Source organism: Oncorhynchus masou, chromosome 15, assembly GCF_036934945.1.
Source record: "Oncorhynchus masou masou isolate Uvic2021 chromosome 15, UVic_Omas_1.1, whole genome shotgun sequence".
Taxonomy (NCBI): Eukaryota; Metazoa; Chordata; class Actinopteri; order Salmoniformes; family Salmonidae; genus Oncorhynchus; species Oncorhynchus masou.
This window is the reverse complement of record NC_088226.1, coordinates 25,066,192-25,080,970: the sequence shown is the minus strand read 5'-3', so window position 1 is coordinate 25,080,970 and position 14,779 is coordinate 25,066,192. Positions and strand designations below refer to the sequence as shown.

At 41.9% G+C, this 14,779-nt stretch overlaps 1 protein-coding gene across 1 annotated transcript in view; it reads right to left on the bottom strand.

Annotated features, from left to right (window-relative positions):
* The window catches only part of LOC135556826 (centrosome-associated protein CEP250-like), a 56,597-nt gene extending 42,667 nt beyond the window's left edge, over window positions 1-13,930 (bottom strand). Inside the window, exons 1-4 of the mRNA XM_064990269.1 lie at window positions 13,862-13,930; window positions 13,552-13,605; window positions 13,397-13,465; window positions 1,876-1,965 (exon numbers count right to left, since the gene is read on the bottom strand). Of these exons, the coding sequence (XP_064846341.1) occupies window positions 1,876-1,965; window positions 13,397-13,465; window positions 13,552-13,605; window positions 13,862-13,930 (282 nt within the window). The remainder of the gene's footprint in view (window positions 1-1,875; window positions 1,966-13,396; window positions 13,466-13,551; window positions 13,606-13,861) is intronic.
* Between the last annotated feature and the right edge of the window lie 849 nt (window positions 13,931-14,779).

The following is a 14,779-nucleotide window of genomic DNA, read 5'->3' as shown; positions in this document are numbered from 1 at the left end:
GGAAGACTCAATCACTGTGATTTCAGTGTGCTTTTTGTCATTAACTATCATACCCTGTCCTGTCCTACCCTTGAATAATTAATTTCATAGAATATTTTCACCCTGAACATGCACTACACACAGAACACAAAATAAATATCTGATCTAAGATACACCCCAATGAACCCTTTATTATTAACTTTTAATACCATCCCACACACCCCTTGACAGCCCTACTGCATAGAACAGGTAAACTGCCGGGCTATAACAAATCATCTCAACTGACTGAGGATTAACCAATCAAAGACTCCAAATGTGACTCGTTTCAGGTAACTAGGCGTATGCCGTAAGTCACAACTTCACAGGAGAGGCATTTGAACGTTTATTTTAATTTTTTTATCAAAATGCATTTTTCAGCAGAAATGACTTCTGGAACATTTGATCTTTCATTTGCCTTAATAACAAACTTGTATGCCATCTGTAAATATGAATAAAGTTGTTAAATTATGAGCCTAGTTGGTTTAGCCACAGAAAAAAACAGGAACCTTCCCGCTAGCCATAATTGGCTGAGACAATGAAAGGGCTGAACATGCTGAGAGATGAGTTTCAGATTGTTCTGCCATGTAGCATCTTCTGTCTATAAAATGAGCTGCTCCTTATGTGTGGATAATCCTTCCTTCTGCAGTTTTGTTTAAAGATATAGCATTAGCTATGGAGAACTGAAAATGTGTTGCTAATGCTCAGGCCCTATCGACAACGGTCAGTGGGAAAAAAATGTGATGGACTACTTTCAGTAGGATGATCGTACCATGATGACTCAGGAAATCCCTGATTTAGGTAAAAACATTTTAATTGATGAAGACATTGTAGAGTCAGTCTTCTGATGACAGCGATGGGGAAGAAACATTGATCAACAGTGTTGTTGTCACGGAAGAAGTTTACTGAGTTTTGAAATCTGTACAAATAAATTGAAAATTAAACAGGACGTCGTGTTTAATGAAAGGTGTTGCAGTCTGCTATTGAGCGTTCATCCATGCATACGGGTAAGAATCAAGCTACAGTTTCAGATATTATACATTTCTAATTTTGTCAGAAAGTTGTTTTCATTGGAAGTTAAAGTGTACTGTTAACATTACGTGTATGATCTGTATAGTAATATTATCTCAGCAAGCCATTTGCATTGCTAGTTATAGCCTAATGTTACCTAGCTAACTAGCTAACATTGAACTTATTTGGTTAACTTTAGCTAGCTATGACCCTCGGTTTGTATTGCTAGTACTCTATGGATTGGGATTATGGTTCATTGTTTAGCTAGCTACATGTCTAAACAAAAGACCCCCAAATAAAGCGTACTGTTAGCTTTCTAGCTGAGGTTAGATGACTGAGCTCGGTAGCTAACATTACGTGTATGATCTGTGTAGAAAATATTATCTCAACAATCCATTTGCATTGCCAGTTATAGCCTAATGTTAGCTAGCTAACTAGCTAACATTGAACCTATTTGGTTAACTTTAGCTAGCTATGACAATTAGTTTGTATTTCTAGTACTCTATGGATTGGGATTATGTCTCATTGTTTAGCTAGCTAGCTAAACAAAAGACTCCTCTTCACCAGATGATTACATGACCCATCAAGTTAACAAGGTGCGTCTGACAGTGATTACTGTTTGTATAATAGCACTATTGTATAATAGTGCTAAAGTATTTGTGTCTGGAATTTATCTTTAGGCATCAGTAGAACAAGCCTGGCTCTCCTCTACCAGTCATACAAGTGGTCTGGATATACCATTTTGTAGCTCTGTCTCTACCTTTATCCAATGTAAAAAAAATATTAATAATAATCAAATTTTGCTACATAAAACTGAATCAAAGCGGTCGGTCACAAATGTCAACTCACGTGTATCTGGAAGCCGTAGTTCCTCTGAACTGGGTAGTCTGTGATGTCATAACAAGTAGAAAGGTTAATCTCGCCATCCAAATCAGCAGCCTGAAATTAAATATGATAGAGAAAGACCGTCGAAGTTAAGAGGATGCTGTGATGCGCCCACACACACACACACACACACACACACACACACACACACACATACACACACACACTCGCTCATTCTCTCTTTCTCTCTCACACATAAAATAATACAAGTCTAGTGTATTCTCAAACAACATTTAAAATAAGGCTGTGGCAGTGGATCTGACGTTTTCAGGATCGTTATACCGCAGACAAAAAGATCTGGAGCTTCCCGAAGATTCTGGGATTGTGACCTGGAGAAAAATGGGGGAGGGCCATGCTTTTTCAATTTCAGACAGTGGGAGGGTTTAGTATTATTTATTTTTTAAATCTAGTCCAGGTGTCAAGCCCTGACCTTAGAGAGCCTTGTTTATTCTCTATTTGGTTAGGTCAGGGTGTGACTTGGGTGGGCAAATCTATGTTTCTATTTCTTTGTTGGCCTAGTATGGTTCCCAATCAGTGGCAGCTGTTTATCGTTGTCTCTGATTGGGCATCATACTTAGGCAGCCTTTTTTCCCACCTTAGAGTGTGGGATCTTGTTTGTGTGTCGTTGCTTTCTGCTTTACGTTAGTTTTTGTATTTTGTTGTTTTTTCGGTGTCATTTAAATAAAATAAAAAATGTACGCCTACCACCCTGCACCTTGGTCCAATCCATCTTTAAACGATAGTGACACCAGGGGACAGTCATGTATTTTATAATAGATTCAATGTCAATATTGCTTAGTTTTTAAGAATTAGTTGCTTATTGATGTGTGCCCGATGCTGCCCCTCATCCCTGATTCTTTGCTGGGCGTGCAATATTAAGTGCGCCAATATTTAGTGTGGTCTCAATCAAATGATCCATAGCCTATACTGTAGGCTACAGGCCAAGGCTACTGTATACGAAGTAAGGGAATTCCCCCCTCAAATGGACAAAAATGAATGGGAAACCATTGGCATAGTACAAACCATGTACATGATGGACAATACCACCCAAATCGGCGTTGATTCATGCAAAATGTTTTACAAATGCCATATGGCAATTGCCAGTTGTAAACACTTCAAAAATCCAACAGGTGGCGTGTGCGCTCCACCTTGGTTTTTCATATAGGAAATGGACCCCAAGTCAACATCCAAAAGCCACATTTTTAAAAAATGAGTTTTTTGTCAAAAACGTATCACCCCTTAAAAAAGTGCTTTCTGGACCGTTTTTCGAAATTCTTTCACTTTTTTTGTCAATTACACGTGTAAGAACTGTATGAATATACTTTTGTCCAATTTTATTATCATAATTTTTTATTTTGTTTTTACTTGCGCATTATTGCATGTGTTTTCTCCATTTGCAATATGATTTCATAGGAAGTAAGAAGTCAAAAGTCAATAATTGCAAAATTTCATAAAAAACTTCACACACCCCTAAAAAAGTGCTTTCTGGACCGTTTTTCGAAATTCTTTAGAATTTTGTGTCAATTACACACGTATAAGAACTGTATCAACATACTTTAGTCATGTTTTATTATCATAATTTTTTTTTTTACTTGTGCATAAGGCATATGTTTTGTGGGGGCCAATGTTTTCTCACTTTTGCAAAGTCACTGAATTGCAAATGTTTTCTCACTTTTGCAAAGTCACTGAAAATTCGTGCAGGAATGCAAAATTGACTGGCCTGATGAACTCGGGATGGCTGGGCAGTGATTCTGGTACCTCTCCATCGCTCATTAGGGTTGATTTCAGAATGTCCATTTGGTGATGTTTTCTCACTCTTGCTAAGTCACTGTGCATTTGCAATATGGTTAACTGGGCATTCACCATCACTAATTTGTCATGCCATAAAAATTGTGCAGGAATGCCAAATTGACTGGCCCGATGAACTCGGGATGGCTGGGCAGTGATTCTGGTACCTCTCCATCGCTCGTTTGGGTTGATTTCAGAATGTCACTTTTGGTGATGGTACCTCACTGTTAAAACATATTGCAAATGTTTTCTCACTTTTGCAAAGTCACTGAAAATCGTGAAGGAATGCAAAATTGACTGGCCCGATGAACTTGGGATGGCTGGGCAGTGATTCTGGTACCTCTCCATCGCTCGTTAGGGTTGATTTCAGAATGTCCATTTGTTTATGTTTTCTCACTCTTGCAAAGTCACTGTGCATTTGCAATATGGTTAACTGGGCATTCACCATCCCGAATTTGTCATGCTATAAAAATTGTGCAGGAATGCCAAATTGACTGGCCCAATGAACTCGGGATGGCTGGGCAGTGATTCTGGTACCTCTCCATCGCTCGTTTGGGTTGAATTCAGAATGTCACTTTTGGTGATGGTACCTCACTGTTAAAACATATTGCAAATGTTTTCTCACTTTTGCAAAGTCACTGAAAATCGTCCAGGAATGCCAAATTGACTGGCCCGATGAACTCGGGATGGCTGGGCAGTGATTCTGGTACCTCTCCATCGCTCGTTTGGGTTGATTTCAGAATGTCACTTTTGGTGATGGTACCTCACTGTTAAAACATATTGCAAATGTTTTCTCACTTTTGCAAAGTCACTGAAAATCGTGAAGGAATGCAAAATTGACTGGCCCGATGAACTTGGGATGGCTGGGCAGTGATTCTGGTACCTCTCCATCGCTTGTTAGGGTTGATTTCAGAATGTCCATTTGTTTATGTTTTCTCACTCTTGCAAAGTCACTGGGCATTTGCAATATGGTTAACTGGGCATTCACCATCCCGAATTTGTCATGCTATAAAAATCATGCAGGAATGCCAAATTGACTGGCCCAATGAACTCGGGATGGGTGGGCAGTGATTCTGGTACCTCTCCATCGCTCGTTTGGGTTGAATTCAGAATGTCACTTTTGGTGATGGTACCTCATTGTTAAAACATATTGCAAATGTTTTCTCACTTTTGCAAAGTCACTGAAAATTCGTGCAGGAATGCAAAATTGACTGGCCTGATGAACTCGGGATGGCTGGGCAGTGATTCTGGTACCTCTCCATCGCTCGTTAGGGTTGATTTCAGAATGTCACTTTTGGTGATGGTACCTCACTGTTAAAACATATTGCAAATGTTTTCTCACTTTTGCAAAGTCACTGAAAATCGTGCAGGAATGCCAAATTGACTGGCCCGATGAACTCAGGATGGCTGGGCAGTGATTCTTGTACCTTTCCATCGCTCATTATGGTTGATTTCAGAATGTCACTTTTGGTGATGGTACCTCACCGCTTAAACATATTGCAAATGGACAAGAGTCACCTGCAAGTCACCGTCCATCAGTCAATTTGATATCATTCTGACACCAAACTGATACAAACTGACACCAAACCCACTTTTCCCAACTCGTTTAGGAGCCAAGTATCACATACTTCAGAGCTGGCCCAAAATTCACAACGCCTTCGGTTCAAACCATAAAAAAAAAACATAAAACACGTAGTTACGTTCTAGCTGCGGGTCCATTTCTTGTGTTATGTGTAGGCCTAGCTGAGGCGACCCCGAATCCCAAGTTTCGGCTCGATAGGTCATTTGGTGTCCGAGTAAAACCCTAATTGGTGCTAAAAATCCACTTTTTTCAATTACTTGCTACGGGGTCCTTGAATGAGCTATCGGACAGAAACGTTGGGTTCTGTCTCTATGGGCCGAGACGGTCACAATGCACCTAGTCTTGTGACTCTGGGACATTTCTAAATGTCGCTATTTTCGTAATGGTCAAAATGAATTGAAGTCATTGCAAATGTTCGAGGCTGTTTCTCGGTCCGAGAACCTTCTAGAGCGCCGTAACTCACCACACACTATCGACCTGAGGTCTAGAACAGGATTCTAAAGTTTCGGAACTCTAGGTCTGACGGTTCTTTAAAAGTTCCAACAAGGTTAACTAATGCAGGGAGTGTTTGTCTCTACGCACCCCAATGGGTCCCTACTTCCAAGCTGTGTGTGTGTGTGATTTAGTTTTCCTTTGAAATTGTATGGGAAAAATGACTGATTTACAGTTCATGGGGGTTGCCTAATCACATATATGAAGTTTTGGAAAGATCTGATTTTTTTAACCCCTCGAAACAGCCCATGAGACACCAATTATGGCACTTCCGGTTGGCACAGGAAGCTATAACTCAACACACATCCTCATTGGGGGTATTCTATTACAGAATCCTGAGTTTTAAGTCTTTACCATAAAAACTGACTGATTTACACAGGGTTGAATGCACTATGTCTATCAAACTGCAGGCAGGTTATGGGTATACACTTTTAGGGCGATTTTAACCACTTCCGGTTGGTCCAGGAAGCTTAGAATCGACACAGGTAGTCCTTATAGTGGCCTGATGGACTGGTACCGAAGACAGGTTCATACAGCATTCATAACCCATATAGACTCCAGGTTGAATTTAGGGGAGCAGGCAATGTATTCCTATGGGGAGAGAAGTCAATGCAAACTGTTTTTATGTAAACACCTTCTTTTAACTGTGAAGGGTTAATGTCACACGGTCAAGGTTAGGCTTGCACAGATCGGGAGGACCTTAGGAACATTCCTGTGTTTGAATTGTCCTTCTAAACCTAACGGTTCCGCCGCTGTCACCCAAAACCAAATGACGTTCTGGTGCAGGCTTCATTTTGGACCTATTTTTCTCATGGTCGCTGCGCTCAGACCGAGCAAGCTACAGTCAAGCGGGGCGCCTCGTTGGACTCGGCACAGTCTGGACACTATGGTGATGCCATTTTTTGTGTTGATTTCAGAATGCCATTTTGGTGATGGTCCCTCTCCGCTTAAACATATTGCAAATTAACAAAAGTCAACTAGCAAGTCAGTGTCCATCAGTCAATTAGATGTCATTATGACACCAAACTGATATCAATTGACACCAAACCCACTTTTTCCAACTCATTTAGAAGCCAACTATCACATATGTCAGAGCAGGCCCACAATTCACAGCGCCTTTAGTTTAAAATAAAATAATAAAAACTTAAAACATATAGTTACGTTCTAGCTGCGGGTCCAGTTCGGACATTATGTGTAGTCCTATGTGAGGCGACCCCGAATCCCGAGTTTCGGCTCGATAGGTCATTTGGTGTCCGAGTAAAACCCTAATTGGTGCTGAAAATCCACTTTTTTCCATGCCTTGCTATGGGGTCCTTGAATGAGCTATCGGACAGAAACGTTGGGGTCCGTGTCTATGGGCCGAGCCGGTTTCAATGCACCTAGTCTTGTGTCTCTGAGACTTTTCTAAATGTCGCCATTTTAGTAATGGTCAAAATGAATTGAAGTCATTGCAAATGTACGAGGCTGTTTCTCTGTCCGAGAACCTTCTAGAGCCACCTAACTCACCACGCACTATGGGCCTGAGGTCTAGAACAGGTTTCTAAAGTTTCGGAACTCTAGGTCTGACGGTTCTTTTTTAGCTCGAAAAAAGCTAACTATTGGAGGCACTGTCAGTCTCTACGCACCCCAATACGTCCCTCCATCCAAGTTGTGTATCTGTGTGATTTAGTTTTCCTTTTAATTTTTATGGGAAAAATGACTGATTTACAGTTCATGGGGGTTGCCTAATCACACATATGAAGTTTTGGACATATCTGATTTTTTTAACCCTTCCAAACAGCCCCTGAGACATCAATTATGGCACTTCCGGTTGGCACAGGAAGCTATAAGTACACACATGTCTTGATTGACATAGACACTTACAGAATCCTGAGTTTTAAGTCTTTACGTTGAGAATTGACTGATCTACACAGGGTTGAATGCAGAGTCATTTTCACCTTTGCTGGTGATGTACATCCAAATACCTTTTGGGTGAATTTAACCACTTCCGGTTGCTCCAGGAAGCTTAGAATCGACACAGGTAGACCTCATAGTGGTCTGATGGACTGTCATAGAAGACAGGTTCATAAGGCATTCATAACCCACATAGGCTTCAGATTGAATTTAGAGGTGAAGCCAATGTATTCCTATGGGGAGAGAAGTCAATGCAAACTGTTTGATGTAAACACCTTCTTTTAACTGTGAAGGGTTAATGCCACACGGTCAAGGTTAGGCTTGCACAGATCGGGAGGACCTTAGGAACATTCCTGTGTTTGAATTGTCCTTCTAAACCTAACGGTTCCGCCGCTGTCACCCAAAATCAAATGATGTTCTGGTGCAGGCTTCATATTGGGCCTACTTTTCTCATGGTCGCTGCGCTTAGACCGAGCGAGCGACGGTCAAGCGGGATATCTCGTTGAACTCGGCACGGCCTTGGGATTATGTTTATGCCATTGCCTGCTCTCTGTCTTTAAACACCATGCTTTGTCACTCCATCCTTGCTGTGTGTGTGTGTGAGAGCTTTTCTTTGACATCTGTTGGGAGAAATGACTGATTTTACAGTTCAGGAGGGTTGCCTAATCACACATATGAAGTTTTGAAAAGATCTGACCTTTTTAACCCTTGGATACAGCCACTCTGACACCATTTAAGGCACTTTCTGTTGACACAGGAAGCTATAAATAAACTCATATCCTCATTGGGGTATGCCTTTACAGAATCCTGAGTTTTAAGTCTTTACGTTAAGAACTGAGTTATTTACGGAGGGTTTAGTGAGTGTGTGTTATTTCAGAAAATCATAGAAAATCACAGAAATCTCGCAGAGTTCCGCAGCACACTTTAAAAATATTCGTATGAACACCCTGCAACTGGATATGTAACTGTTGAAAAAAAAAACTATATTTGAACATCACAAATCTGTCATTGTACGATTTCTCTTAAATGACGATAGATAAATGGCAGATTCTTTTGTTATTGACACCGGAGGCTCCTTGACTTTGACGTGAAGTGAAAAAATAATTTCTCTATTTTCATTTTGGACCTTTAATCCCAGAAAAATGGCCATAACTCAAAAACCGTTGAGGCCTAGACGCCATCTTGTTCGGGGCCAACTGCCCATTATGCCAAACCTATGCTCACCAAGTTTCGGCTTCGAAATGTTTTCAGTTTTCGAGATAAGGCCCGTCGTGATTCGTGATGTTTTGTCAAATTGCAGTATGATTGCTTATGCCCTCTTGTGGGATTTTCCGGGATAGCGGAAAAATGACCAAAATTTGATTATTTTATAAAACGAAAATCGAATGTCCGACAAAGTTCATTTGATGACTTCCCGGTAGGTCTGGCCTTGCCGCTTGGCCCGACGCCGTCCCCAAATTTAACAAATGTTTTCGGACGTCTAGTAAGGGACGGTACATTTGCAATATGGACTTTTTCACTAACCATACAGAAAATGTCGAAATGTTCCCTTAGGGTATGTGAATGCTCTGAGAAAGGAAATATAATAGTATTTGTCACATGCTCTGTATACAACAGTTGTAAACTTTACTGTGAAATGCTTACTTACGAGCCCTTTCCAAACAATGCAGAGTTAAAAAGGAATACAAAAAATACAAATAAGGGAAAAAAGGAAATAGTAACAATAAAATAACAATAACGAGGCTTGCCGTGGGTGTGGCAGCAGAGAGAACAGTCTATGACTTGGGTGGCTGTAGTCTGACGATTGTTGGGGCCTTCCTCTGACACCGTCTGCTATAGAGGTCCTGGATGGCAGGGAGCTAAGCCCCAGTGATGTACTGGGCCATACGCATTGCCCTCTGTAGGATCCTGCGGTGGGATGCCAAGCAGCTGCCATACCAAGCAGTGATGCAGGAAGTAAAGATGCTCTCAATGGTGTAGCTGTAGATCTTTTTGAGGATCTGAGGACCAATGCCAAATAATCTCAGCTTCCTGAGGGGAGACATGCCGTCTTCACGACTGTGTTGGTGTGTTTGGACCATGAAAGGTCCCGTGATGTGGACACAGAGGAACATGAAGCTCTTGAATCGCCCACTACAGCATTTTGGATGCAAATGGGGGTGTGCTCAGTACTCCATGATCAGCTCCTTGTTGTCCTGGCACCACACTGCCAGGTCTCTGACCTCCTCCCTGTAGGCTGTCTCATCGTCGTCGGAAAATCAGGCCAACCACCGTTGTGTCGTCGGCAAACGTAATGATGGTGTTGGAATTGTGCGTGGCCACGCAGTCGTGGGTGAACAGGGAGTACAGGAAGGGACTAAGCACACATCCCTGAGAGGCTCCCGTGTTGAAGGTCAGTGTGGCGGATGTGTTTTTGCCTACCCTCACCACCTGGGGGCGGCCCATCAGGAAGTCTAAGATCCAGTTGCAGAGGGAAGTGTCACCCAGGGTCCTTAGCTTATTAATGAGCTTGGAGTGCACAGGGCAGTTACAGGTCTAAGAAAATATACATCCTTCACAATTTTTTTGTGCTGGTGGGATGGTGTAAAACTAGGCTACACTACAGCTGCAATGGTATCCCAATCATGACCCCTGGTCTGCCCTGCTCTTGCAGATGTAAACCTTTGTGTGCCGTCTAAACAATGGGGGCACTTCAGGATGCGAGTATAAGGCTTCTTCCAAAAATAATTTTTGATTTGTCCCAAAATATTAATTCGGCCTATCTGTATATGCAGGCTACTGATTTCCCGTTCAGTTTGAAAGGGAGAGCACAAAGATGCGAAGGAGGACTGGAGCTACATTTTATTAGCTTGCTACTGCTATAATTGATTTGAATAAAAACAATATGTTTCGTTGCCAATGATGAAGTTTTATCAGAGTTATTGACCTCAGGGAGGTCATATTCAAGCCATATTCAAGTAACTTACATAACTTAGGCTATGTGCTAAAAGTAGGCTAATTTGAGAAGGCCTAATTCATTTAAACAGCCAGTCTTTGGTTTGATGCTCATGTGGTGAGCTATAGTTTGTTAGTCGAGTTAGATTCTCGATGGTGCTGCTGTAGAACTTTCTGAGGATCTGGGGACCCATGCCAAATATTTTCAGTCTCCTGAAGGGGAAAAGGTGTTGTCGTGCCCTCTTCACAACTGTCTTGGTGTGTTTGGACCATGACAGTTTGTTGGTGATGTGGACACCAAGGAACTCGAAATTCTCGACTCGCTCCACTACAGAGAGTGTCTGCGTTGACAAGCGTTAAAATAGAAGTCAGTTCTATTTGTGACGCTGAATGCTGTGTAAGTCCTGCCTCTCCCATCTCCTCATTGCTTTACAGAAGCAGATACCCTGGTGCACGCGCGTGTCTGGTTTGCTCATGGTGTAAGGCTCAGGTCTGAGCCTCTGGTCTGTCTTAGGCATGCTCTCTGCTATCCACTTTGTTTTAATTATAATTTTGTGTATAGTGGAGGGTCATTTATTTATAGAGGAGGGTCACTTTTCTTCCAGATGAAAATGTTAGTGAGGGCTATCCATTTTCATTTCAGAGGTCCGATTTTCTCCAGGTATCCCTCATTATAAATAACGTACAGTCCCTAATTCTTCAAGTCTTACCCATAGTAACCAACCATTTGATCTCAATCAGTTTTATGGGGATATGCATTTAGACATTGAGTTATACAGTGTTGTCGCACAGTATTGTTTTGAATGATGTACAGTGATCAAATGTTTGAGCAGATGCTGTTAACAAACTGTAGCATAGTCTACATGTGCATATTGCCTAGTGGTGCGCTCTGTTGTATTTTGGCCACATGAGCAAAATATGAGGTGTCTTACAGTAACGTTATACTATGCTATTACAGTGGGGCAAAAAATTATTTAGTCAGCCACCAATTGTAGAAGTTCTCCCACTTAAAAAGATGAGAGAGGCCTGAAATTTACATCATAGGTGCACTTCAACTATGACAGACAAAATTAGAAAAAAAATCCAGAAAATCATATTGTAGGATTTTTTATGAATTTATTTGCAATTATGGTGGAAAATAAGTATTTGGTCAATAACAAAGGTTTATCTCAATACTTTGTTATATACCCTTTGTTGGCAATGACAGAGGTCAAACGTTTTCTGTAAGTTAAGGTTTTCACACACTGTTGCTGGTATTTTGGCCCTTTCCTCCATGCAGATCTCCTCTAGAGCAGTGATGTTTTGGGGCTGTTGCTGGGCAACACGGACTTTCAACTCCCTCCAAAGATTCTCTATGGGGTTGAGATCTGGAGACTGGCTAAGCCACTCCAGGACCTTGAAATGCTTCTTACGAAGCCACTCCTTCGCTGCCCGGGCGGTGTGTTTGGGATCATTGTCATGCTGAAAGACCCAGCCACGTTTCATCTCCAATGCCCTTGCTGATGGAAGGTGGTTTTCACACAAAATCTCACGATATATGGCCCCATTCATTCTTTCCTTTACACGGATCAGTCGTCCTGGTCCCTTTGCAGAAAAACAGCCCCAAAGCATGATGTTTCCACCCCCATACTTCACAGTAGGTATGGTGTTCTTTGGATGCAACTCAGCATTCTTTGTCCTCCAAACACTACGAGTTGAGGTTTTACCAAAAAGTTCTATTTTGGTTTCATCTGACCATATGACATTCTCCCAATCTTCTTCTGGATCATCCAAATGCTCTCTAGCAAACTTCAGACAGGCCTGGACATGTACTGGCTTAAGCAGGGGGACACGTCTGGCACTGCAGGATTTGAGTCCCTGGCGGCGGAGTGTGTTACTGATGGTAGGCTTTGTTACTTTGGTCCCAGCTCTCTGTAGGTCATTCACTAGGTCCCTCCGTGTGGTTCTGGGATTTTTGCTCACCGTTCTTGTGATCATTTTGACCATACGGGGTGAGATCTTGCGTGGAGCCCCAGATCGAGGGAGATTATCAGTGGTCTTGTATGTCTTCCATTTCCTAATAATTGCTCCCACAGTTGATTTCTTCAAACCAAGCTGCTTACCTATTGCAGTTTCAGTCTTCCCAGCCTGGTGCAGGTCTACCATTTTGTTTCTGGTGTCCTTTGACAGCTCTTTGGTCTTGGCCATGTTGGAGTTTGAAGTGTGACTGTTTGAGGTTGTGGACAGGTGTCTTTTATACTGATAACAAGTTCAAACAGGTGCCATTAATACAGGTAAGTGGAGGGCAGAGGAGCCTCTTAAAGAAGACGTTACAGGTCTGTGAGGGCCAGAAATCTTGCTTGTTTGTAGGTGACCAAATACTTATTTTCACCATAATTTGCAAATAAATTAATAGAAAAATCCTACAATGTGATTTTCTTCCCTCATTTTGTCTGTCATAGTTGAAGTGTGCCTATGATGAAAATTACAGGCCTCTCATCTTTTTAAGTGGGAGAACATCCACAATTGGTGGCTGACTAAATACTTTTTTGCCCCACTGTATATTTGGTTCTGTTATGTAAAATACTGTGATCATTATGTGATGTTGCAGACATTGATTCAGCTTTGTCTAACGTTGATCTAACTTTGCCTGAGTAGCCTGTTCTCCACGTGTGTACTTATGCGCAGAACGTGATCCACACAAGTGCTGGCAGAAGCTTCAGGAAGCTCCAGATATTTTATTCAGAGGACTAAAGATCCCAAAAATGTCATATCCGTAGGCACTCCATTAAAATAACGATAACTGTCCATCCATACCTCCTCAGCAACAATATCTCTGTAGAACCTCAGGGTTTGGTCAGTCAGGACGAACCAGTGCTTCTTCCACTGCAAGATAGATAACAAATCAACAATGAAGGAATTGCAATTCACATTCACAAACACATACAGATACAAAGTTTATAAACACTAACCTGCCCTTTGTCAGTCAATCTGGTCATCCAGCCCTTTTTGAAGTTGAGGTCGGGCTGGGAGGGGGAAAGCCTTTATCATTTTTATTTAAAAATGTTTATAATAATGTAAATCAGTTTAGCCAAATGAACCTTACCCTATATTTGTAATATTAGGCCAGTTTCCCAGACACAGATTAAGTACACATATTTAGTTCTAGACTAAAAGTTATGCTCAATTGATAACCTCTTTGTCTGGGAAACTGGCACATTATGTATTGGACACACCCAGATCTAGTTTAAGAATGTGGAGGTCCCATCTGGACAGATTTACCGTTGCTGTGGTGGCTGTAGCTTCTGCTGCTCTCCGGTCCAAGGACTTGGAGCGGCGGTAGCAGGGCATGGTTGGTCTGGAGACATCCGGGGCAGAACGCTTCAGAGCAGATTCCAGGGCCTCATCCAACCACAGGCAGAGAGGAGAGAACTACAGTTGAGCACATGTCTACTTTTATCCCCAAAAATTACAAAATTTCAACCAAACTTCCACTGTGTTGCTTAATGTAGGGTGTGTGAAAACTCACTTTGGTGATGCCATTTAGTCTGGTAAGATGGTGCCGACAGGCAGCTCTGCTTCTAGCTCCTAAGCAACTTTGACGGTAACAAAGTTCTACCAACACGCTACCGAAGTTCTACCAACACATTGACTACAGTACTCGTGCTGGGAAAACACTCCACCACTGCAAGTCTCTCTTCCAGGATGTCTACAAGGCCCTACCCCACCCTTCCTTCGTCAAATCAGATCACAACTTTATTTTGCTCCTCCCTTCCTATAGGCAGAAACTTATACAGGAAGTACCCATGCTAAGGTCTATTCAATGCTGGTCGGACCAATGCTTCAAGATTGTTTTGATCACGCGGACTGAGATAAGTTTCGGGTAGCCTCGGATAATAACATTGATGAGTTCATCAGGAAGTGTATAGGGGGCGTTGTTCCGACTGTGACGATTAAAACCTACTCAAACCAGAAACTGTGGAAAGATGGCAGCATTCGCGCTAAACTGAAAGCGCAAACCACCGCATTTAACCATGGCAAGGTGACTGGGAATATGGTCGAACACAAACAGTGTAGTTATTCCCTCCGTAAGGCAAATCAAACAGGCAAAATATTCGCAATTCAATGGCTCAGACACAAGATGTATGTGGCAGGGTCTACAGACAATAAAGGATTACAAAGGGAAAACCAGCCACATCG